General features: G+C 35.9%; 1 protein-coding gene across 15 annotated transcripts in view; it reads left to right on the forward strand.

Moving 5' to 3' along the window:
* RABGAP1L (RAB GTPase activating protein 1 like) overlaps positions 1–27,243 on the forward strand; it is a 665,899-nt gene that overhangs the window by 543,847 nt on the left and 94,809 nt on the right. The window contains exons 1-2 of one of the 15 annotated variants that reach the window (XM_074308406.1): positions 22,944–23,269; positions 24,742–25,398. The exons of 10 other annotated variants lie outside the window; for them this stretch is intronic. In XM_074308406.1, coding sequence (XP_074164507.1) covers positions 25,288–25,398 — 111 coding nt within the window. In that variant the 5' untranslated portion in view covers positions 22,944–23,269; positions 24,742–25,287. Of the gene's footprint in view, positions 1–4,875; positions 5,109–22,943; positions 23,270–24,555; positions 25,399–27,243 lie in introns of those variants that run through there. 4 more of the 15 variants (XM_074308407.1, XM_074308411.1, XM_074308415.1 and 1 more) reach the window with 4 other exon arrangements.

Genomic DNA, 27,243 nt, shown 5'->3' on the forward strand with positions numbered 1-27,243 from the left:
TGGTACTCTATGCACTGTGCCACCTAGCAGTCCCACCTCTTGAGATTATCTCCCACTTGTATCCGGTACATAGAAAGCAAGATGGTACCTTGGATAAAGTGCAGGGCCTGGAGTTAGGAAGATATAAGTTCAGACACTTACAAGGTGTATGAGCCTGGGCAAGTTATTTTTTCCTCATCTGTAAAATAGAGGTCATAATAGTACTTCAGTCTAGCAACAAAGGATACCTGCCATCCAATCATGATAGCTGAACATTGAGAGATCCATCATGAAGAGATTAGCTATAGGTTAGAAATTTGAGAATCATATTGTCCCCCCCCCCAAAAAAAAAGATTATTTTCTGGGGCAGCTAGGTGGTGCAGTGGATAGAGCACCAGCCCTGAAGTCAAATCTGGTCTCAGACAATTAACATTTACTTCCTAGCTGTGTGGTCCTGGGCAAGTCACTTAACCTCAGCCTCAGGGGGGGGAAAAAAAAGATTTTTTTTTTTTTCAGGAAAATCTCTTGTATGGATTATCTGTATGTCAACTTTGGCAAAAGACATGCAGATCACTTATTTGTGCATTTCAGAATACAAAAAGTTAGATTTACTGATTTGTGGCAATATTGTTTCATTATTATGTCAAACTATTTGATTATTAGGATACAAAAACAGATTTAAAGTGCAACCTTAAAAGTAAGCACTAGTAGTCTAAACTCCATAGTGCTCTTTCTCTAGACATAGAAATTCTTTCTTGGATTGTCTTTATTATTCACATTTTGGCATCACAAATTACCACAGTCTGAAGAATTAGTATTGAGACTCAAGAGAAGGGTACTGGTGTGGTAGGTGATGGGATTTCTTAGACTCAACATTCTGAATGATGAATTGCATAGAATTAGTAGGGGTATAAATAATGTCATAGAATAGCTGCAATTCTGGAAATAAATGGGTCTCTTGTGGTAAAAGTCAGGTACCTCCAGCTACGCAATGCCAGTTTAGAAGAAGGTCCCCAGAGTTTGGGGTAAAGTGTTCTGTGGAAGATTGATGGGAATACCTAGAACAGATTTACACAGAATGAAAAAGCTTATATGAATTGTATTATCTCAACTATATTTTTAATCTACATTCTTTAGCTAGAGACCTTCAGTGCATAAGTCGAATTATCAATATATTGAAGGAATAACAAATTTTTAAGTGTATTTTAAAAAAACACAGAAGTCTAAGGAGTATGATCTAGTTTCCCCACTGCTGGTTTAGTGTAGAGTGTATCATGTACCAGATTTGGTGACAGAAGATTTGGGGTAGGCATCTGGTTCTCCTTATCAGCTCCAAGACCTTGGACAAGTCATTAGCTTTTATTTCTTCAGGTTACTCCATTATAAGATCGTTGTTGAAGGAGGACCTTCAACATTTTTGAAAAGACCATGACATCAGGGAGGTGATACCATGACATGCAAGTGAACTTAAATGGGGGAGGGCTATGCAAGGTCACCCGCCTCACTTTCTGCTCCAGAGCCATCTGGGTTCAGTGGCAAGATATAGATCAGGATGACTGGAGATGGCCCTGGGTGCAGTGGGAGACCTAGGCCTTTTTAAGCTAAAGTCTTCAACAGGTCACAGTTTGTCTGAGGCCATACCCATTCAGTGATTAAGAAGGCAAAGTAGCAATTGAGATCAAGAATCTCCTCTTTCATCTAGTCCAAAATGATCTAAATAAATGAATCTGGGAGGGGAAGACCCTGAGAGTTTCTATCCAGAGCAGAAATGATTTCTATTTACTTTCATTCTGAGTTAATCTGGACTCAAACAATGACCAAATGGGGCTTTTGGTCTATTGGTGGCCAATCAATAAGAATCAAAGTGAGTTGGTTTTTCCTTCTTTCCTCCCTCCTTCTTTTCTTTTTTCTTCCTTCCTACAATAATAAGGAAGACCTGAGTTCAGATCCAAATTCAAAGCTATTTGACCTTGGGCAAGTTACTTAATCCTGTTTGCCTCAGTTTCCTTCTTTGTCAAATAAGTGGGAGAAGGAAATGGCCAACTACTATAGTGTCTGGGCCAAGAAAACCCCAAATGGAGTCACGAATAATTGTATATGACTGAAAAATGATTGAACAATATGTAAAAAAAGCATTATTATTAGTGGTTGTAATAACATAATACTTGCTGGCCTTTCTTTCCTTTCCCTCATCATTACCCCCTTTCCTTTTTCCTATTGCCTGATCACTGAAGAGCTACAAAATTGTGCCAGTCACTACTAGCACTCTAATAGCAGCGTGCAAATTATTCAGAATAGTTGTCATAAATTCTTTAGAATGTACCTTTCACAAATCATTCCCAGGGTAGGCAAATCTGTGATATTATTGAAGTTGAGTAATAATTGAGGCATTGGTTGATATCACTTTATTAATCATTAAATTATGTATTTTTCTTTAACTTTTCTTAATATTTTCTTCTCTCTTTCTTCTCCTTTATCCCTTCCTTGTTTACTTTTTCCTTTTCCCTCTCTTCTCATTTAAAAAAATCTGCCTTTATGCCTTATAATGATGTGAAATTGTATCCACAGACATTTCTCTGGTCTCCTGTTTGAACTAAAAATGTACCTTTTGATGCCTTAAATGAAACTATGTTGTTACTTGGAAAGCCAAGTAAATCAAAGGCATGGGGAAATTGTCAGTATCTTTACTATAAATAATACATATGTTATTGGGATGGTATCAATACATTCAAATCAAATGCTAGAAAAGTCATCATTCTGTAAGTTTAGAAGCACTGGTATTCAGCTCCCAATAGACCACAGAAACCTGACTTTCATTTTAATGTAAGCTAAATTGAAAGAGAGCATTCTGGAAGTCTAAGTAAAACAAAGCATACTAACGTGTAACTGTATCAGGAAGGAATAAGATGAGAATCTGTTGAAGCTGAGAAAGCCTTGTGGTTTACAAGAAGTAGATATCTACTGTATTAAGAGACATATACTTTCAAGATGAATGAAAAAAAATTTCTTAATGGAAGAAGCCTTTTACTGAACAGCGACAATTTTATTTAATTTTCACTTTTTCTTTATCTGGCTTATTCTTCAAACAGTATTCCATTGAGAGCTTATTTTTTAAATTAATGTCTTTGCCAGTTGACTTGAGAAATATTATTTATAATAGATTTTAAAAATTTAATGGAAGAATAAGTTTTTAAAATTTTATAATCTAAGACTGCATTCTTTGAAATGTTCATGAGAACACTAGTTGTATGATGAACTATAATAGGAGGCTTTCAAGGGCAGGGATTGACTGTCTTTTGCTATATCCCTAATACTGCACATAGTAGGCACTTAATAAATGTTTACCGACTGAAGAGCTGGGCATATGTATATAAACATTAGACTATCCTTACCTTTAAAGAACTGTGATTCTAAAATGAGTCAAATAAGCAAATATGTTATATAAAAATGTTTTGTAGGTAGTGTGTGTGTGTGTGTGTGTGTGTGTGTGTGTGTGTACACAGAGAGAGTGAATGGGATGATCACTAAAAAGCTGCGTGAATCAGGAAAATCACTTGAACTTGGGTGGGAAGAAATGATAACAGTAAATCAAGCATCTATAATTTTCAAGGTGTGGAATAATCTTCCAATCTTTATCAGATGGATTACATTTTTCCTAACATTGTAAATAAGGCTTTTAGAATTGCCTGAGGTTCATCATCAGAAAAGCTAAGTGATGTGCTATAGTTATATATCTAGTAAGTTTAAAAAGCAAGATTTACTCAGCTATGCTCTTGAGAAAGAATGGTAGTTCATACAGGTATTCTTCTGATGTGTGTATAATTGTTTTGAGTGTTTCTTATCACTCACTGTATGTTTAGAGATCTGTACTTTAGGGATATTCATGGTAGATTATATACTTAGTCTGTACTATGGGGCAGTTGGTGTTATTTGTTAAATGAATGACTATTCTTCTAGTTCCAGTGCCAAAATACTTTTAAATTCTTTTTTGTCCTTCGCTTGAATGCACCTTGAATTGAATATTTTAATCTTAACATGTTTTTCTTCACTCTAAACCCTGCCTAATAATCTAATGTTATAAAGTTAATCTTCATTTCCACTTGGTAATAATACTCATCATTATTTTCACTACCTTACTCCTTTTCTCTGTAAACAGAGCTTTTGATTTTTCCAGAATTTCTTTATTGATTATTGCCTCTGGAATATAAACAGAATCAGTTATGTTCTTGGAACACAAATTACAAAAATGAGACCGTCTGCCCTCAAAAAGTTTATATTCCACTGAAGGGACCCAACATATTTACAAATCAGTGGGAGTAATTTTATATTGACATGCATTGTGTGTACAATATTTGTATTTTCTGCCATAGCCAAATGACTATGTTCCAAACCTTTCATATGTTATTTCGTCCTCATTAGAATATAAATTCCTAGAGAATAGGGATTGTCTTTTCTATTTGTATTTCCATTTCTTGGCATACTGCTTTTGCTCATAAGTGCTTAATAAATGTCTTTTTTTTGTTTGTTCATTCATTCATCTTGGTATAACTCACCTAAGGGAAGATAAAGTCACTCGAGGAGTATCTCTCCACACTCCATATTGTCAGGGACATTGAATCATTCTTAAATACAACAATAGCTGGAGACTGAGCTTCAGTGAGTGAAAAAGAATCTGAATGATTAGGAAAAACTTGGTTCTTGTCAGGTGGTTGGAAAGTAAAAATGCCACACAAGGGGGAAAGGAAGGGAAAAGATAATTGTAGGAATATATGCAATTTCAACATACTATTACTTCGCTAATTTTTCAGAACATATTTCATAGTGCTGGGTTTTTTGTCTTACCATATTCAATTTGACTAGAATCATGAAAGAGAAATTTAATAATTAACTAGTATCAGATACCCATGGGTCAAATAATGATATGTGAGAGGAAATAAAATTATTTCAAATCCATAGAATTAGAATACCAAGAGTGTTGCTAAGTCACTGTTTGTAATCTTTGAAAGATAGAACTATGAGAGCAAGAGAGGAACTGTAAGACCAGAAAAGAAGAAATAATTGAGAGAGAGAATGGTGTTATGAAGATGAGGCAGAATACATAGACAAGAGAAGCCTGACTTCAATTTTGGGTAAAGTTCTTGGATATTTTAAGAAACTGTTTGTAGGTATTTAGAAAGGGAAGCAGCTGTCATATAGAAGTAGGATAGTCTTACCAAACACAGGTCATAGAAGAAAATTCAAGTACAATAGGCAGCTTTGGTTCTATCAAAGATAAAGTATGGTGCTTCCTTTCTGTGAACAGTCACCTCACTGCAAGACTACCAGACAGTCACTCTATTAAGTAATTCTGCTTAACTTTTTTTTTTCAGAAGTTATTTCAGTTTTTTCAGAATGGGTGTCAGAGTGGGATGATAAGATTATTATTTTTAGGGAAGTATCTGTTGTTTCAAAACCAAATGTGTAAGTATTACATTTTATTTTTATAAAAGAACAACTTCCTCTAAACTAACTCTTCTTTTTAATTATAGTAAGAAATTACACAGGTAAACTAGGGAAATGCTATAGTTTTTAGCCAAAAAAAAAAAAATCTACAAAATCTCTAATGCAATAATTTTGGAACTTATTGAATGCCTGTACCCAAATGATGTCACTGAGGGAGTGATATCTCTGGTATAACATGCTTCTAGGAGATTGCTGTTGGCCTTGTGCTTTTTAGTATTTTTATCAGTGATTTAGATAAAGGTATATGTGACATGCTTATCAAATTCAGCGTTGCACAAATCTCAACAAGATAGCAAATATCTTAGGTGATAAGAGTTAGAATTCAAAAAGGTATCAGTGGGTTAGAATAATGTGCCACATCTAATAAGGAGAAATTATTAGAAATAAATATAAAGTTCCATCCTTGAGTTCAAGAGATCATCTTCAGAAAGATGTGAGGTGTTTGACTACTTCTAGGGCTTTTAATGGATCGAAAATTCAAAACGTGCCAGCATTATGACAGGGTAGTCAAATTAGTTATATTAAGAGCAACATAATGTCCAAAATAATATTCTGTGCTGGCAAGACTACATCTGAAGGGTTTAGGTGGGGTAGAGCATTTCTAAAGATATGCACGGGAATGAGAGATCAAATTGGTGAAAAAACTAAAGACTAATCTTTAAAAAAGAAAAGAAAAGGTTGGGAGGGCATAATAGTTGTCTTCAAGTATCTAAAGCACTTTAGTAGAATAAAAGTTATGAGAGGATGACTTTGATTTAATACAAGAAAATATTTTCTGCAATATTTCTGAGAGGGTGAGAATATATTTATATCTATCCTCTATAAATGGGAAAGATCATTACCACCTAGCAATAGGTAGCTAACCATCTTGAGCTATCACAATGAAACAAAGAACATGATGTATATTGACTAATGTCATATATAAGGATAATTAAGACAGAATTTGAGTCATTGGGTCTTTCATTTGTGAGTTTCTTTAAATACATAGGATTTGTTAACTCCAAATAGCTCCTTTACTGAGTTATACTCATCATGATAGGTCATGGATCAGTAGGTGGAGCACTGAGCCTAGAGTCATATTCAAAACTCTGAGTTCACATCCAGTCTTAGATTCTTCCTGCTGGGTAACCTTTATCTGCCTTAGTTTCCTCTCATTGGTAATAGCACCCACTATCAAGGATTGTCATCAGTCATTAAACATTTAAGAACATACTATATATGACTCCCTGAGAATCTGGGAGAGCTTTCCGATGTCTAATATCACACCCCCACACCCTCCCATTTTTGTCATTCTGAGGGAAGTGGTGCTAAGAAAGAGTGAATTTTAGAGTTTATTCATCTTGAAGAATGTTGTTCTTAGAGATCATAAAGTCCAGGAGAGAGTCATATTGTTATAAAGATCAAATGAGATTCTGTTTGTTAAGCTTTAGCATGGTGGCTGGCACATAGCAGACACTTGATAAATGAATGTCCCTTGCCCTTCCCTCTACCTGTGATATATATTTAAAAATCTGGGAAAGGAACTTTCCTTAATATTCTTCTTCAAAGGCTAGTTATTTAATACTGAAAGGAAATGATATGTTTCAATTAAGGAATATTCAAAGATGCTAGTGTTCCATAATTTTCATACCTTTCAGATAGAACGTTACTTTTCTCCTAAACAATTTATATTCCACTCATGTCCGAATTGCATTTAAAAGGAAATTATAGGGGCTTGATTATAAAAGGAGAAGAGAGATTTCCCTTAAATCCTTAAGCTAATGTAATAATGTGTTTCACTTCCTCCTTTTCCCTTCCATCAGCTGGACCTTGACAGTAATTTTTCTTCTATATATTTTCCTGAACCCTTTAATAAAATAGCTTTTCCTCTCTCTTAATTTTCTCTGGAACATTTTAATTTCCTTTCTGAGTAGATTCTGGGAACTCTCTATGAAAAAGAAATGAGAATTCCAGAAGACTAGAATTATTACAGAATTTTAAGGAACAAGTTAGAGTCGTCATAAAATGAATATGCTACAGAAGGAAAATTATGCAACTTTAATACTTTCTTGTCAAATGTACCTCTATATATGCAAAAAACAAAATCAGCAGAGTAGCTAGACACTAGGTTTGAGACTAGTACATTATAAAAGGGAACTTGTAACTGATTCTCAGTAATACTAATAGTTTGCATTAGTATCAATTCTCAGCAAAAATTCCAGAATGTATTATTAAAGGGAAGATAAATGAGAACCTAAGAAAGGAACTGATAAATACAAGGAGTAGATAATGATTTTTCAGGTCATTTTATCAAGAACAGATCATGCTACAAAACCTATGTGGGAATTTGTTTTGCTTGACTGTGCATAGTTGTTTAAGTTTTAAAAAAAAGTTTCTTTGTTTTTTCTTTAAAAAAAATTCAAATAGAGGTAAAATGAGAGGAGGTACAGATCTAACTATAGAATAATCCCCCCAAAAAAGGGAAAAAAAATGAAAAGAAAATCATTTTTAAATTCATAGGAGCAGAAGGAAGGCCAGAAACATTTGCCGATACTCAAGAGTAGCTTTGAAAGTTACAAATTGAGATTATTGTACATTTAAAAAAGAAAAGCCATCTATATGTAAAAAATTCACATTTGTATACATAATCTTATTTTCCTGTTTTACCATGTATATGGGGAATTGCCCATTTTTGTGTGTGTGTGTTAAAGTTCAGAATGAAAATTTTAAACTAGGAAGAGGCCATGCCAGACTAAACTAACAGAGTTGCTAGACTGTTAATACTTCTCTAGCTCCTCTTGTGGGAAAAGATGGAAAGAGGTAGGCTTAAAGGCCATAATTGACCATTAGTTGGTCAATGTCAATTTGGAAAGGTTGCCAGTGGATGCCCTGGGGGTTGATTTATGCTTTATCCTGTGCTGTTAAATGTTTTTTTTTTTTAAGCAGTTCCTCTTATAAAGGCAGATATGACATACTTATCAAAGTTGTGGATGACACAGTTGGATGGAATACCTAATACACAGAGGGATGAGAAAGTCAGGATCCAAAAAAACCCTAGTAAACCAGAAAGCTAACTCATACCTAATTGAATACAATTTAATATAGAGATCAATGTAAGGTCTTATATTAAGGTATAAAAAATGAGCTTCATGGCTGCAAGATTGGGGATATGTGCTAGTGGTTTATGTGAAGAAGATATAGAAGGTTGAGTGGACTGCTAGTTAAATATAAAGCCTTGTGCTAAATGCTTCATTATGCTATTTCATTTAATCCTACCAATAGTCCTGGGACTTAAGTATCATAGTGATGAGGTGGTTGTTTGTCTTTCGTTTTGGAAAAGGACCATGACACCATTGACAGGCAAGTGAATTTGGATTTAAATGAGGGAGGGCTGTGCAATGGCACCTGCCTCATTTTCCCCTCCAGAGCCATCTGGGGGCAGTGGCCAGATATAGAGGTTCTCAGTGGCTGTATGGCATTGGCAGAGAGACAATGGAGCCTTGATGGAGTGCTCCCTGGAGTAGACAAGGAAAAAGCTCAGATAAAGATCAGTTTAACTTAGGTCCCACCTTCTGTGAAGATCCTACTGTCAGAAATCCAAGTTATATCAAACCCCTGAGGGTTATGGGCAGCCCAGTTATATCCTGTCAGAAATTATCAGCTTGTAGCCTACACCATCTTTGCAGAACCCACTTTGAGTCAGTCTGCCATGACACTCTGCCCCCTGGGGTCTCTCTTCTTACCCCCCTCCCCCACTTTGCCATGAGGTGTCTCTCTTTTACAGCTAACTAACTCTTTGAGGATGCTAAATTCTTTTTAGGATTTAGCCTGCCAGCTAGGGCATGCACCAACCTCTTGGGGTATTTCCTTTCTCCTGGCTAATTGTAAGTTCCATCAGAAACTGGACCTTTCCATCATTAATTTTTAGAACCTCTTTCTTGCTAACTATATGCTCTTCCACTCCATTTCATATTTACCATTTCTGGTGTCTGTTGTATGTGTTCATTTTTTCTGTAATCTCTTCTGACTAAATCCACCTTTTGCCAAAGAGAATGGCTATTGTGAATTCTTCACATGACCAAACTCCATTTAGTATATGCATCAGCCATATTAGTAGGAGACACATTATCTCCTAGCAAGGGAGGTGACGGACCAGGGGCCTGGTTTCCTCTTTACTGGTCTGACCACACCTGGAGTACTGTTTTTATATCTTGGATCAGCATTTTAGGTTATACACTAAGAGCTGTGGAGAGGACCCAAAGGTTGATACAAGGAAAGGTGAAGGGCCTACAGATCATGTCTTTTGAGGATCCCCTTAAGGAAAAAGTGATTTTTAGCCTAGGGAAAAAGTAACTTGGGAAGGGGTATCATATCTGGCATGAAGTAGAGCTGGAAGGGCCATGTTTAGAGAAGGGAGTAGATTTGTTCTGCCTGACTCCAGAAGACAGAGCTCTGAGCAAGAAGCATAAATTGTTCAGAAGCAAATTTGATGTAAGGAATCTTATCCTGACCATTAGAGGATCCTCAAAATAGAAGGGAATATCTCAGGAGATAACTTCTTCCTCCCCACTGGAGATCTCCAAGCAAAATTTAGTGTCGCTACTTGGATGTGGTAGGAAAGGAATCCTTGTTTTAAGTCTGAGTTGTACTGCTCACATCTGAGGTCCATTCCAACATTCTGAAATTTTGTTTTGAGATATTGAGGGAAGCTAATAAGTAATTAGCATAAAATTACCATAAATTGCTATTGTTTAAATAGAAATGACCATGTTTACTTACTAGATATTCTTTAGAATTTCACTGGTATTCATACCAAGTAAAAACCCAACCATATCAATCACTTCTTTTACTCAATAAAAACATCTTTTTAAAGATTGCCACTAGATACTTTATTCTCCCTTCCCATTCAGGTGGCATTTCCTAATTTTATATTCAATTTGTCTTTTTTTTTTTTTCCTCTCAAAAAGTGCTAATTTCATGCTTTCACCCTACAGCAAAGCTTATTGCTTAGCAACCGACAAAATAACTAATGGGTCTATAGTTTCCTATGGCCTGAGGCCTTATTTGTTTGTTTGGGGGGGGGAGGCGAGAGGAGGAGAGAAGCACACTTACAAGGGGGCAGGCAGTTTCCTTCACACAGACTGGAAGTGGTTTCTCTTCCTTTTCCTCCGATTTTGGCACTATTTCTGTAGCGTCCTTGTGGGTACAAGTGGGGGTTCCGGGCTGGGAGGCAGTGTGTTGAATGCACTAACAATCCATTATTTTTTATTTGTATTCCTTTCTCAATTTTGACACAATTTTTCTTCTTGCATTAGGTTTGCTATGTTTTCAGCATTTGTTTCAGACAGTCTCTCCTAGTTAATTAACCCTGTTAATGATGTATGCTAAAGAAATGACTGCATCTGGATAATAATTTCAGTAAAATCTCAAGTTCTTTTTTTTTTTTTTTTTAATTAAAGGAGAAACATGCAAAGGCCTAGGAAACAAAGTGCATGGATATTAAATTTAAATGATTGATACCATCTCCTAGTCACTTTTCAGTTATATGACTAGCAGCACTGCAGTAACAGTAAGTGTTTCCAGGGCCCCTAAGCTACTGCCACATTTCATTGTCTCATTGGTTAGTACAGACATCAAGTTTATCGTTTATCCAAAGCTACAGTGGTGCATCCCCCATTCTGGTTTCCTTTACCAGATCTGTGTTTTTAACACTATTCAAATAAAACCTAGTGTCCAATAAGCTAACTTCCAGTTTATATCCTGTGGTATTGCAGTAAAAAGGTGTGGTCCAGGAAAACATCATCACATGTTATAAAGGTATTAGCAGAGCTGGAATATGTGCCATGAAATAGAATCAGGGCTTTTTTGATTAGGAGGAAGCTGAAATCAGGGTGTTTGCTTTGGAATTCAGAGCCAGTCAGGCGATGCTAGGGAAAATTTTTAGCCAGTAATCTTTTACAAGAAGAAACTCCTAGACTATCACTTTTTAATGGTTAATTATGCTGACAGATTCATCATGAGCTTTTATTATAGATCTCTAGTAAGAGGTCTGCCTCCTATACAGAGAAGTTTTACAAGTAGCTACTGATAAAATTGGAATTGTTAATGGATATAGATTTGTTTCATATGTCAGAAGTAGGAGGGGGAACATAATACCTCCTTCGAAAATAGAGGGGCCTATTAACTATATTTTCTAAGTTCTTTGGGCATTGTTGATACACAAGTGTTCATATGTCAGATTATTATTTTTTTTAATCAAGAACATAATGGCAAGTTGAAGGAATGGAAACATCTAAAGACTCAGATAATATTCCTACCCTTTGGCTGTTATACAGATTACCTGGAGAATTGGAAGGATTATTTGTATCGAGAAGCTTTTATTATTGTGATTCTTTAACAAAACCATCTAAACAATTAATAAAGCAAAAATAATCTTGCAGTCATTTGTACTATATGTTTTATAGTGTGTTGTGGCAAAAGTACAAACTTCCACTTTTAAGTGGCTAATTTTAACATTTAGAAGTGGCTCATTCTGATGCTATTATTCCTAAAACATTTTAAGATGGCAAAAGTTAGAATTATTCCTAAAAGATTTAGAACAAACTGACATTTGTAAAAATTATGGATGGATTAACTGTTAAAGACCAGACAATTAACAATTCATTTGAGTTTTGGGAAAAACATTGAACTGGGATTGTAGGCCTCAGTACAACTCTCTCATTTTACAGATGGGCAAACTGTGATCTAGAAATGACTATTTCTCTGACACTGTAATGCCGGAGAAACTGACGCAAGATAGAGATTAGAGAGTATTTAATAATTTATTTAAAAGGGAGAGATTTACTGGGACCAACTGGATCCATGGTTTGTTCCCAAGGCTGAATGAGAGCATCATCTCCAAGAATCCAGCAAACAATGTGTTCTGATATATTTACACATGGCTCAGACTGGGGGGAGGAGGGATATACTGAGGCAGGGGTGGAGTCAGGGTGCTGAGAGCAGGAATAGGACTCTGACGGGGTGGGGTGAGCCTCTGGAGATGGGAAGACCTAAGGTGAGGGAGAGGAACCCTGGAGGTGGGGAGAGGCGTCTTGATAAAACTGTATCTCACATTCTGGTAGCTTGGGATGGGGAGAGGCTTTCTGATATTCTAAAACATAAGATCTTTTATCTTATCAAATATTCTGATAAAGAGGGAGGGGAGGTTTTGCAGGATTATTATAAACTGAGGCAGAACACTTAGAGAAACTGAGTCAGGACTGGGTCAGAACAGTTAGGGAAACTGAGTCAAAACAATAAAAGAGAACTGTGGCATAGCAACACTTAATTGAAAAAACTAATAAAATAATAATCTAATAAATAAAAATGACAAACTTTACTAAATAATTTTTTAATTAAAAAAAAAAACTTATAGAAAGGATTCTTGACTTGGAAACAGAAGGCAACCAGAGGGCTCAGGGGTGAGAGTACAAAAGCTGATGTCAGGACAACCCAAGTTCAGATTCAGATCCAAATACTGTATTTGCTCTCTCTGACTCTGGACTTAACTGCTGTCTGCCTCAATTTCCCAATTTATAAAATCCGGTTAATAAGAACACTTAAAGCCTTTTGTCTAACTTAAAGTACCATATAAACTTGATTTGCTGTTTTTATTATTAGCAATTTATAGCCTTGTAGACAGCTTCCTATCATCTTGGGGTTTATAATCTAAGTCTGTCAATAAGGCACATATATAACTATGTAACTATATATATACATATATATATATATATATATATATATATATATATATGTAACTATAGGAATAATAATAGTACTTGCCACCCAGGGTTGTTATGAGAATCGAGTAATATAATATGTATCTGTAAAATATTTTGTGAGTCTTAAAGTGCTATATAAATGCCAGCTGTTAAATATTGCCTTTTTTTTTAACCTATACATTGTAAGTAGACACATATTAATCAACTGAACTTGACATTTATGTGGAAAAAGACACTAATGATCTTTTTTCTTAAAGTTAAGTCTTTATCCTTTTGTTTTATATTATAGATGTGAGATTAGTGGTATATTTTTTTATTTTCAGTGTTTATTACTTTTCAATATAAGTTAAAACTATTTTAATAAATAAAACACATAGATGAATTTTGGAAGCTTGGTAGTCTCTTTAAAAGAACCCTAAATCCCCTGTATTAGTAAACTGTATCCATTTTAAATTGTCTTTCAAAGTTCATAAGTGGTATCTTTGAATTGCACTTGGCTGAAACTTTAAAGGTCATTTTTGCATCTGACCAAAAAAAAAACCCTGCTGCTTTAAACAAGATATTTCATTTGGATCTTTACTAAAGATAAAAATACATAAAACTGGGGTATTGGAAAATCCCATGACTAGATCCACACAAAGAAAGATTCTACTATCAGGACAAAGCTGTTTCCATGACATGGCCTATAGTAATAAGTGTTTTGCTAATGGTTATAATAAATAAATACTCCTCCACAATAAATGTTATTCTCTGTTTCCTGTCCAAATGGACAATCATTCTTCATAATAAAAATCAATGATGTGCTGCTTGTTGCAGTCAGGGAAATGTGAAGGAAGAGTTTCTCTTCTCCTTTCTACTAAGCAACATTTAACCTGCAGCTGCACTAACCTTTACTAGTCATCCATGACAGGAAACTCATTGAAATTTCCAAATCACCCACCAAAACAGAGCAAAGTACAAAAAAGGGATGGAGGCCTTCAGAGGAAAGGGCATGAGGCTGATCTGTGTGTACATGGCACTCCCTCCTTTTCTATGCTGGCTTCTCCTGGTAGCTGGTAGAACAATGAATCTCTTTCTGTCCCAGCTCCTGCCGTCCCCTAAATCCTCTCTTCTCAAGTCCCCTTTTACTTTCAACACTACTGTTCCACTCTTGACAGATTATGCCTGGCACAGAGGAGGTACTTGAGAAATTGATTTTCTTGCCTCCTATTTTATTAAGTTACTTGAAGAAAGAGGCTCTTTAATCTTCACTCCAATGTTTCTTTTCAAAGGTTAACTCCTCTATCTTTGCCTTTGTTTCTCTACTCTTCTCAATTTCTAAGAATCTCATTCCAACTATTTATATTTACCCCTTATTTTTCTCTTGAAATAATAGTAACTAACATTTATCACTTACTATGTGCTAGGCACTGTGCTAAGTGCTTTACATTTATCTCATTTGATCTTTACAAGAACCCTGGGAGGTGGGTGTTATTTTGACCTCCATTTTACAGATGTGGAAACTGAGGCAAAGAGCTAGTAATACAGCTAGTAAGTGTGAGGCGGGATTTAAACTCAGGTCTTTCTGACTCCAACTCTGGTGCTCATCCATTGTGCTGAAAGGGGGTTTGAATCTAATCCAGTCCCTTTAATTTAGAGATAAGAAAACAGATGCCCCTTTAGAAGAAAGGGATTCTTTAGTCCCAGATAATTAATATCAAAGCGTGGATTCCAGCTAAATAGTCTAATTAAGAAGCTGTGTCTATTATTGAGCCCTTTCAGTTATGTCTGACTCTGCAAGACCCCTGGCAAAGATACTGGAGTCGTTTGCCATTTCCTTCTTCAGCTAACTTTACATGTGAGGAAACTGAGAAACAGGGTTAAGTGACTTGTCCAGGGTCACACAGCTAGTAAGTACATGTGAACTCAGGATGATGAGCCTTCCTGATTCCAAGTTCAGTGCTCTATCTGTTGTGCCACTTAGCTGAAAATTAAAAAGTAAACTAAAAAGGGCAGGGGTTGGGTTTTTTTTTTTTTGGTCCCTTATCTCCCCAGTAATAGTAGGTGCTTAATAAAAACTTAAATACATGCTTGATTGATTGCTCTTCCCACCATAACAAATTGCCACCAAAGTCTTCAGCTCAAATCTTTCCATAGTTTTTGCCAAACAGTCTGTCCAATTAGGAGTCCTTCTCCTCTGGTTCCTTTCTTTGATTCCTTGCCCCTTCTGCTCTCTTTAACTGCAAACCACCATTCATTCAATCACGCATTTAACAAGTATATATATTTTTTAGTAGCTGCCATGATCCTCCTCTTCTGTCTTTCCTGTCACTCATTAATATCATCATTCCCATTTCCCTATATCCAGTCAGGTATCAAGTTCTATTTATTTTGGTAAAGTCTCTTCCATAATTCCCTGTCTTTCTATCAGGTAGACACCTTAGTCACATCTCCTGTTTCTTCACCCTTGGGGGTGGGATAGGAGTGGAGAAAAGGTAGTGATGATAGAATGGAAAGATTCAGGATTTCGAGTCAGAGATCCTGAATTCAAATCTTGACTGTGCCATCTGTGTAACCTTTGCATAGTCACTGCCCAATATTGTCCCTTCCAGTTCTAAATATATGGCCCTGTGGTTGTTATACTTGCTTCTCATCTGATCTCCTTGTCTACATTTCCCCTTTCCAATCCCTCATTGCAAGCCTCACATTGTCAGGTGATTTCTCTGCCTCCCAAATCCTAATTATCTAACAAGATGAAGTGGCTGTTCTCTAACCTGGTATTCAGTTAAGTTACTTAGCTTAGACCCATCATCTATCTCTGATCTTTCTTTATCACATTATTTCCTACTGTCCTTCAGCTGTAGCCAGAGTACCCTATTTTCTCCCTCCTTCCTTCCTTCTTGTCGTCCCTTCTTCCCTTTTTTCTTCCTTCCTTCCCTTTTCTTCTTTTTTCCTCCCTCTCTTCTTTCCTTCCTCTCTCCCCTCTTTCTTCCCTTCCTCTCCCCTTCCCCTCCCCTTCCTCTCCCCTTCCTCTCCCCTTCCTCTCCCCTTCCTCTCCCCTTCCTCTCCCCTTCCTCTCCCCTTCCTCTCCCCTTCCTCTTCCCTTTCTTCCTCCCTCCCTGATTCCAAACCCAGTGCTCTGTCTCCTGAAATCAAGTGTCTTGAGTTCACATTTGAATTCAGGTCCTTCTAACTCCCAGGCCTGTACTCTCTTAGCTGCCCCTGAGGCTGCACAATTTACTTTACTCTGAGGATTCTCTCATCACCACATTTGGCCCAGCCTTCTATGTCACACTGGGTCCCCCATCTCCAGGAAGTATTTCATGACCACTTTGCCAACATGATCTCTTCTATCTCTAAATCCCAAATTTTTAACATTTGCACCAGTTGTATTTCTCTTGGTCTTATATGACATCACGTTGTTTAATTTTTCATTTCTGTATATCTTGTTAAAGACAGGATCCATAAACTGATGTTCAGCATTCCTTCAGAACATTTAGTAGAGGTTATATCCATATTAGAGTATTTGGCAAATAACATTTCTTGAAATCAAATCTGGATTTTGGAAGTTTCCTTTAAAAAAAAAAGCATCAACTTCACTTCTCCCTTATTTCTTCATGATGGGGAAGAAATGTTTTTGTTAGACTTTTCACCAAGCCCAGGCACTGCTCTGTGATGCGTGACCATCATCCAGTTTATCGTTCTGTTCTTTATCTGTGTCTGTCCTTGCCTCGTCATGCACTGAGTACCCAATGTGAGCCTTTTGCAAGGAACAAATAGCACACTGGTTTTATTGCTAGAAGCTTGTGGTCATGAATGAATTATTTGAAATCATTAGGTGGGTAAAGACTACTTCCTAAATTAAGTTAAGAAGAGCTATGTGTGGGAGGAATATCTTGTGGCATCCAGGCTTGGTGTGGAATAAGGTGTAGCATTCAGCCAACACCTTAGTCTTTTTAGAAGATTCTGAATTTATCCCTATTTCTTTTATGACTATTATCAGCATTCTCTTTTCAAGCACTAGAATTTATAAGCCCAATTTCTCATTTCTTCTATTGAATGGTACAGCAAATCCCACTTTTTCCTGCCTCTTTTTTTTTTTAAAACAAAAAAAGTAAGAAAGTATCATGGAAAGACCACTAGATCTAGAATCAGAGGCTCTGGAATTGAATCTCATCAACACTAATTATTCCTTGTGAGATCTCAGGCAAATTATTTTATCCCTTCTGGGATTCTGTAAAATGAAGGGGTTTGACTAAATTATCTTTTACAATACCTTTTATCTTCAAATCTTATGATCCTCTAAACCAGGGCTTCAACTTTTTCCATTTACAACTCTTTTGCCCAAGTAATTTTTATGTGAATCCAGGTATATAGGTATATAAAATAGGAATATAAATAAAATATTTATTGATAACAAATCATAATTTTGCAGTCCTCACATTGTTACCAGATCCTATCTGAGTTAAGACCCACAGTTTAAGAAGCTAAATAATGATACTTAGTTCACATGTAAAAACTGGAAACAGAATTACCATCAATTAATACATAACATCACTGGAAGAAAATTTTTCATTGTTGGCTGAAGATATTATTATAATAATAGTAACTAGCATTTATATGGTATTTTGCAAATATCACAATTCACCTTACAACAATCTCTGGGAAGTAGGTGCTATTATTATCATTTTCATTTTAGAGATAAGGAAACTAAGGTAGATAAAGCTTAAAAAACTTGTCCAGATGCACATAGCTAGTCTTCCTGACTCCAGGCGTTCTATCCTTTGAGCAACCAGACTCCTTCCTTAGATATTGTAAAGTCCCCTGATTTAAGTGAAGATCCTGTCCATAATACTCACCCTTTGGTTTGTCATACAGATAATTATGGGGCTTCTCTTTCCTGTACTTTAATGGCCTATCTTTCCAGGGCCATTTCTGTCCCCTGTGTAAATACTGTGAAAAGTTGGCTATTTCTGATTTACATATACATGTATATATTACATATACATACATATACATATGTATACATATATATACATACATATACATACATATATGTGTATATGTATGAAGAGGGGGATTGGGAGGGAAAGAGGGGGAGAGAAAAGAAAGAGATGGCTTTACACTCAGTAAGTGCTTAATAAGTACTTGCTGAATTTAATATGACTAGAGAATAATTGCTGAATTATGTACATATTAATTTATTCTGGAGACTTTGCAGATCGTCCTTTTGTTGTTTAAGAAGAGGAAGAAGTAAGTCATTGTTGAGATCTACCTGTAGATAGTATTTTCACCTTTGTTTTTGTCGTTTGCTTGCTTATATTTTTTCCTCATTTGATTTGATTTTCTTGGACATGATAAATGTGGAATTATGTTTAGAAGACTTGCACATGTTTAACCAATATTGGATTACTTGCTGTCTAGGGGAGGGAGGGAGAAAATTTTGAAACACAAGGTTTTCCAAGGGTGAATGTTGAAAACTATCTTTGGATGTTTTTGGAAAAATAAAAAGCTATTATTTTTAATCCCTCCCAAAAAAAATCTATATGTAGAATTGAACAAAGAAACATCTTACCAGAGGGGAAGAAGAGCCTTGGCTCTAAGATTTCAGAGCCCCTTCTATTGTCTGCCATATTTTTGTCCTTCCTTTGTGTTTTTTCTCCACATATAACACTGACAGATCTATGGGAGGGTATGGCAGCATTGTTCACTGATTGGAGCTTGAGACAAGGTGCAGAGGTGGGTTGACACCAAAGGCCAAAATTAATGTTCTTTTTAATGCCCTGAAATCTGCCTATGTGGATCGATGACAAAATAGCAAAGCTTGTGAAATATTACTGATTTGGTTTCTATATTCATGTCTTATTAAATAAAAATCTCTATTTCATTTTTTGTCTTCATGAACTTTACCAGCTTGAAAGATTAAGAGAGCAGAAACCTGGGCTGTTTGATTTGCTTAGTAGAGCATAGGGCTAAGAAAAATAGCCCAATGAGAGTGATTTTTCAGATCTCAATCAGCAAGTGTCCCAGAGATCTTGTAGTTACTCTTTGAATGTGAAAACGTGAAATGAACAAATTTTAAAAGCATTAGCAACACATCCTTAAAGAATATCGTTTTTCTTAATGGGATTCTTGGTCTGTAGCTTATTCAGCAATTGTTTTATAATCACATATGTTTCAGTTTAATCATTAATATGATTATTATTCATAAAATAACCCACCTGTTCACTTTCAGGATTCTGATTTGTAATTATCCTCAACTTTTCATTCTCTCTGATTCCACATTTCCATTTAGTTGCCAAATCCTACTATTTCTTTCTTCCCGATATCTCCCCCATTCTCCCCTTCTCGCCACCCACATAACTACCATCACCCTTGGATTGTTCAACAAGCTCCTCTCCAGCCATTCAGGCTCAAGTCTTTTTCTATTCTAGTGCACTGGTCATACTTCTGCCCAAGTAATTTTCCTTAAGATCTGACCATATGATTCCTCTACTCAAGAATTCCAAGGACTTTCTACTGACTAGATTAGAACTACTTAAACACTTTTGCTTTTTGGTCCCTCCCTATGCTTCCAACCTCATGTACATTACTCCTCTCTGTCACACTCTGCAAAACAGTCAAAATTACCTTTTCTTTGTTTCTCACACATAAAACACTCCTCCTTTTTGTCATATCTTTGCATGGTCATCCCTCATACCCAGAAGGCACTTCCCTTTTATCTCTAATTCATGATATCCTTGGCCTCCTTTAAGAATCAGCTCAGGTTTCAATTAATGTTACATTTACCTTATATACAGTTTTACTTGGAATTGTCATTTCCCCCATTGGAAAGGAAGCTAAGGGTAGAGGATTTCTTCATTCTTTGAACTTGTATCCTCAGTACTCAGCATTGTGCCTGCACACATGGCATGCACTTAATATAAACCTCTTGATTGATTGATGAGAGCTGCCCTTCATGAGCCATGTATTATTGGTTACTTTGGAATCATGAGGAACTTTCTAGGGTTTTATTGCTTTACTGTTGCTCATCATGTCTTAATATGATTGACATTTCTATACAGAAAGCTCCAGGACCCACTTAAGGGAAGGGAATAAAATATAGACCATTTGAGCTTAGACCTTGTTGGTTTAAAGCAATAAAGTAGACAAACTGCTATAATGCCCCACAAGAGGTTGATCCACCTATTCCCTCCTTGTCCTTCCAGCTTCCTTTTAAGTCCTTTTAAAAGCAAACCCTTCTCTTTAATTTTTCCCTCTTTTAATTATATCCTGTCTATCCTATAAAAAGCTTTCTCTGTGTATAGTTGTTTATATGTTTTCTCATTGGATTGTAAGTTCCTTGAGGACAGAGACTGTCTTTTCCCTCTTTTTTTGTATCCTCAGATCTTTGCATTGTGCCTGATTGCTTCCTTCATTGCAATCAATCAGTAAACACACAGTAATCTATAAAGCAATATGGAGGATCCACTCTTTTCATTATTAGTATTGAATCAAAATGTACAGAGGGATTCTAAAAATAGATAAATAGAATCATTGCCTTTCTTCTGAGGGTCAGATGATTCCTTAAAACAGGCCAGCTTCCTTGGAGGAGTAATAGGAAGGAAAAAAAAATCAATTACGCAGATGGTTTGAGAGTATACCTGTGACAGTGAATAGCTATAGCAATGTCAAGATCCAAAAAATTTTAACATGCTGAGCGATTCACATAAAAAATTTAGAAGAAACTGTGAAGACCTCTTCTTGCCTAGGGTGAATAACATTAAACTGGCATTTCAGAAAAACTTAGGTTCTTGGATTTTTTGGCAGTAAAACCATTCCCAATAGAGTTCTGTTTGGGATCTGTTAAATAAGCAGTATCTGGAAGCAGTATAATAAATATATGAATTTAGCAGTTATCTGTAGCACATCCTTAAAGAGTCTACTTCCAGGAATGATATTTGTTAGTTTACTATTGTCCTGATCACCTGATATCACCCTCCTTTTGTCCTATCTCATGATGAAGTAAATGTGACAGATGCGTGTGTGTGTGTGTGTGTGTGTGTGTAAATTTCCAAAGGAAATTCATTTAGCTGTTTTCCAAATGGCCGTTGCAGTATTCCTTTTTCCATCCACCATATGTTTTTGAAGCTGTCCCCAATGCATTATTACAGGAAGCAAGTCATTATTCCCTCCCTCCTGTCCCCTTTTCCAAAACAATGATAGATCGTTTTTAAAAATCCCAAGTTGTTAATACTGGTACAAATCTTAGAAATCATTTAATCTCATTCCCCTCATTATATAAATAAATAAAATGAGTTCTAGAGAAGTCCAGGAATTAGCCAATACATTGCTAATAGTGGATGTATATAGCAAATGTCTCAATGATGACTAAATGAATAGTGTCACTTGCCTTAGATCACAAGGCTATTTAATGACATAACTGCCCAAACTTCAAGTTTCCCATTTCAGAAAGGATTCCCCAGTAAGGATTTGAGCTTTTTGAGAGCAGAGACTGTTTTAGCACAGTGCTTGGCACATAGGAGGCTCTCAATGAATGTTTGTACAGTAGACTGCATATGGTTGTACTCAGAGAGATCACCTTTTTAATGGATCTTTTATTCTCAACCATCTGTCTTTTGGAATGGACTGCCTAGGAAGGTTTTAAAGTTGTCTGCAGTTTTAACATTAAATATCTTCCTTTTTGCATAATGTTCTTTCTTGTAAAAATTTGGGAATTATTTACTGATCCAAGGGAATACCCCTTTTTCCTTTTGGAGTTGGACAGTGAGCCGTTCAGTCTGAAACTGCAGAAGGATGCTGTGGGCATTGAGGGAAATTAGTTTACTCTTCCTTCAGATCTTGGTGAATGTAGGTAAATGTGAAGATGAAAGCCCATCACTGTCTGTGTCAGTTTGATTGCTTTATGATGATGGTATTAGAGCCAGAATAGGAAAACTCATTTTCAAAGAGTATTTACCAGAAACACAACTTTTTGCAGAATCTGAAATAGGCTTTCTGCAAAAGAGAATAGCTTCATACTTCTCTTTTATCCCTGACCTCTGAAAACGAGTAGGACGGAACATTTTCAAAATATCACTAACAAGACAAAAACCTATTTAACAGCACACCTAAACAGCAGGGAGCTAGGAACTTTATAAAACATCTAATATCATTTCTGTGGCTATATTAAAGGACCTCTCACATGAGAACTCTTCAGATATCATCCTAGTCAGACTTTACCTAATTAAGTATAATTTCTATTAAGACAACAAATCAGTACTTGGAATATTTAAATTCCAAAGAATTTTTATGGCATTGCAGATGTGCCATTTATATGACCTTTGGAGTCTTAAAGGAAAATATAAATCTCTGTAATTTTTTATAAAGTATATATTTTTAAAATACTGTGATTAATATGATGATTTTAAGTGCATTTTAAATGAGGCAGGAAAAAGAATGCACTGGATTTGAAATGGAATGACCCACCTTCTAAGTTCACCTTCACTGCTTTCTCTTAAGTAACCATATTCTCACTTCACATCTCTTGTCTATAAAATAAGGTAGCTTTAACTTGATGATTTTTTAAAGATACTTTCCAAGGCTAAAATCTTATGATTTTAGGAATAAATAAAATGCAGTGAATCACCTAGACTTCTCTGTATTGTTCTTCTCTCCATCCCTTCTGTTGACTAGGTGTAGTGATCTCATTAGTAGGGAATAATAATGTTTATTGTCACACTGTACACTGGCTCCCTAGGTGCCTTTGTGACTGTTCAAAGGCAGTTATAATTCTTGTTTGCCACTGGGTGGCTGACAGCAGCGAGTGAGGAATTATGGGAAGCCACTCTCTTACCTTCAACAACAGGTGTCTGTACCTCATTCATACATCACAGGATACATTGGGCAGCTCTAAGTCTCAGTAGCAGAGCAGAAAAACGAAAGCCTGGAAGGATTTCTTTTCCCTCCAGTGCAAAAGGTGCTACTAGATCCAGCTGAAGCCTTCGGATGCTAGTGAGTGCACCAGGAAGTGCCTAGTATCTTTTAAAGCTCTTCTGAAAAGATCCAGGAACATTTTAAAAGCCTACCAGGTACGAACTGTTTGAATTCCTTGTAAAATGCCTTGTTTGCTCAATTGTCACTTTTTTTAAACGTTTGTGTTAAAAAATATAAATATCTTGGAGCAAAGGGGAAAATCTTTAAAAGAGAAATAGTCACTGAAGTCACAATGCTGCGGTTCAGGAAAATTTCAAATGAAAATGTTAACTTGCTTTAGCAAGAGTTAAATAGAGTTGGCAGCTGTTTTAATCTTGCGGATTTCACCTCAAGTGTTGCATTTTTGTTCTAATAAGCCTATTAAAACGCTTTTCTGTTTCCTAGCAATAAGGTGTCTTTTTCCCCCCTTCCTCTTTAAGGGGAAGGTTTGTTTGGTTTTTAATCCAGAATGCTCCAGCTGTTGCTTAGATCTTTTCACATGCAAATTTAACATGGTGCTATTTAAATAACCATGTTCTTCTTGTGGAGAGATAGACCAGGAAAAATGGGTGGGGGGGAGGGAAAGAGGAGGACGCCTTGGGGTTTATCCTGTTTTTGTTCTGGAAAGCAAACCTGCGACGGTTTGTATCTTTGCTGCTGGTCTGTTGGAGAGAAATTTCCATATGACCTATAGCCTTCTGCTTTGGGGACTCCCTTCATTCTCAGATTTGAAGGAATACCCTTCCAACAGAGCTAGTTCTCCAGCTTTACTTTAGGATTGGGTTTTTATAATGGGATTCTTTCTAAGAAAGACTACATCTTATCAAGTTTTGTAGTCACTTTAAACACGGGCTTTAAAGGTATTTCCTCTGCTTTTTGTTTTTCTCTTCATTTCATCCTTCCTCCATAGAGTAGAATATTGGCAGTATTTTCTGTGAGGTCATTTAAATAACTTTTAAAATGTTAATGTTTGAGCTTTCAGAATTCATCTCCCACCCTCTCTGCTTTCATTGGAGGTATTTCCGGAAGTTCTGTGCTTTCCACAGCTGAACCTTTTCCGTGTGTTTGGCCGAGGCTATAACCAACCACGGCTGTCTTCTCACTTTTGTAATTAAATCTACCCTTGAAAATCAGTGATAAAGAAAATTAAACTGGTGGGAGGAGATTTATGTTGTTTTTCTTTTGTTTAAAATAAAATGCAGGGAGTCTTTCTTTCCAAGAGTGGTTTGTTTTGATTAGAAATGCTTGCCTTTCTCTAAGCAAGTACCTTTTAATTTTTAAAGCAGAAACTTTACTTTTTGGTAACAGAAAGTCAGATCAAGAGCTCTGCTGAAAGCTTTTGGATGTTACTTTTTTTTTTTTTTTCCCCCTTCTTCCCTTAGAGAGCTGGAGATTGGGGTGTGGTTATTGTTGCTATCCATATATCATTTTGCTTTTTTGCAACTTTTTAAAAATAAAAATACTATTAGAGGAAATTGTTCTTTCCTCCAGTAGTGTGGAGGATGTTTTAAAATTTGTACTTCTTTAAAAAGTATGCTACTTTAAAAAACTAAAAGTTGTCATCCCATCCTTTCCTTTGAACGTGCAGAATTCACAAGAAGTACTTTAAGAAAATCTTAAACTTCCCCCTCAAGAAGAAGTACCTTCATATAGAGACAAACTGGACAAAGATGGACTGTTAAGAAGAATTTTGTTTTGGTTGAAATTTTCATCTTTCTACCAGGAACTGAAAAACTTTTGTTAAATTACCTTTTTCTTGGTGGGCGTAAGGTTTCTAATATTAACTGAGGGAATTTTTTTTTTTCCTGAGGCTTGAGGAAAAATTTTAGAAACTGAATTTTCCAAGTTCTGAGTTGAGAATTCAAGATGAATTTATAGCATTCACTTCCTACAGAGATAACAGCAACCTCCCTTATTCTTCCCACCAGGGGTGAACTGCAAGACAAGGCTTTGGTATCTTTTTTTTTTTTTTTTTTTTTTCTTTTGGTTTGTGACACTCCACCCACTGTATCTTCTTCAGGTGGGTGTGTTCATTGGCACTGAGCTTGCAGCAAGATTTTTCTTTGGATAGTGAACCTGGTCTGGCTCTGGTGCAGTTGCTGCTGCTGCTGCTGTTAGAAAGCCAGCTGGCAAGATGATGGAAGAAATCTCCATAATGGTTGCCTACGATGCTCATGTTTTTAGCCAGCTGTATGATGAGGACTTCCTTACAAGTCTTGTGGCAATCAGCAAACCCAAAACTATGGTAGGTAATACTTCTTGGAACGAATGCAGATATAGATGTTATTATTCATGTCTAATAGACTAGTCACCCCCTACTGCAGCCAAGTTTTAGTTTACTAAGTTGAAAATAAGAGTATTGTTTGTGAGTTCAAGTACAGAAAACAATGGGAATCTACATTTTTTCATAGGTTTGTGCACACTATATACTATTGTAAGACATTTAGAATAGTACAGAGTATATGTATAGCTATGTTAAACTTTAGGTAAATTGCTTAAGAAGTGCTAATAATGAAAGAATTTTCAATTGTAAAACTATTTGGTTCAAAGTACCTGCCATATATGTACATATGTAAATAGATATGTTTAGATAAGTGTAGTTATATGTGTGTACAATTATACAAACACAGAAATGTATGTTTGTCTCTGTGCATGTGTATATCTATGTGTCATTTGTATTCATTCACATAGATGATTCTTCATGCATAGTACATACATATATAAGCATATTGTATGTACACACACACAAGTGGTAGTTTATGTAATTATTTCTGCCTTTTTGCAAAGGCATTTCTCTATAAATGGGCAACAACTTAATTGTATATTCAATTATATAACTAAATCAGATAATTTTAATTTTCAGATTCTAGAAACAGTTAATCGTCTTGGGAATGATTGTGAAAATATTCTGTGGTATAATTTTGTTTGGGATTTTGTGTTTGTGAAATATTTCAACCATTTTCTAAAGAGCGAAGTAAAAAGGGTTTTTTGTTTATACTTCTTGTCTTCCTGAGCTGCTAGTAGAAAAAGGAAGTGTTTGTATTTAGTCATCAGTGCTCCAAGAAAGACCACTCTTATAGCAGCAGGTGATGATCCCCCCAAATTTATGCTAACTTTCAGAGGTATTGTGAATATGTTGAAATTTAATATAAGGGAATATTCTCCTATAACAAGGTCAGTGTGTGTGAAGTACATATAAACTATTTTCTTGAGAGTAGTTTGATTCTACCAAGATTCATCTCTAAAGGGATCTGATATTTTAGAACTGTGCCTTATTCACACAGATAAATTGGATCTTTTGTGTACTATTTATATTTAAAACACAGTTTTTAAAAAAAAATTAATTTTCCTTTGGATTGCTTTGCCATGCGAAATACCAATATCAAATTTAAACCAATCCTGTTGGGTAGGTAGGCTGAGGGGCTCTTAATTTATAGAGGAAAGAAGAATGTTAGTAGAAGTGACATATCCAAGGTGACATAAAAAATCTGGGCATACCCAAGACTTGAATGAACATCTGACTCAGTCCGGTGCTGTCATACCTGTGTCATGCTGCCCCTGTATCATGAAACAAGTATATACAAATAATGCATATATCTATAACCAGTAATTATAACCATTCACACATCCCTTTACATTTTATAAATCTCTTTGCTCGAAAGTCTTGTGAGGGAGATCATATCTTATTATCCCCATTTCACAGACAAGGAAACTGAGTCTCAGAAGTGACTTGCCCAAGGTTGTCATATGGCTAGTAGGTAGTTGTGATTCAATCCCATATCTGTTAGTACCTTTATCTAAAATTTATTACAAGAATCATTGGAGTATGTAGCTGAGGTGAAAATATACTTTGGCTAATAACTTCAAAACAATTTTTTAAAAATCAGAAGTGATTGTAAATACCCAATTTGAGTTTTCTCTTTTCTCCCTGTCCTGAATCTCCTCTTTAAAAAGCCTACCTATTGTTGGCATCCTTGTAGTGAAGTAACCTTATTGTGTACTTGTGTTTGCTTTTGAGGGGATGGGAGCTCGGGTCAAATTTCTTGACTCTATAATCTAAGCATCGAGTCTTTATAATGGTTACATTGTT

Source organism: Sminthopsis crassicaudata, chromosome 4 (assembly GCF_048593235.1).
Source record: "Sminthopsis crassicaudata isolate SCR6 chromosome 4, ASM4859323v1, whole genome shotgun sequence".
Classification (NCBI taxonomy): Eukaryota; Metazoa; Chordata; class Mammalia; order Dasyuromorphia; family Dasyuridae; genus Sminthopsis; species Sminthopsis crassicaudata.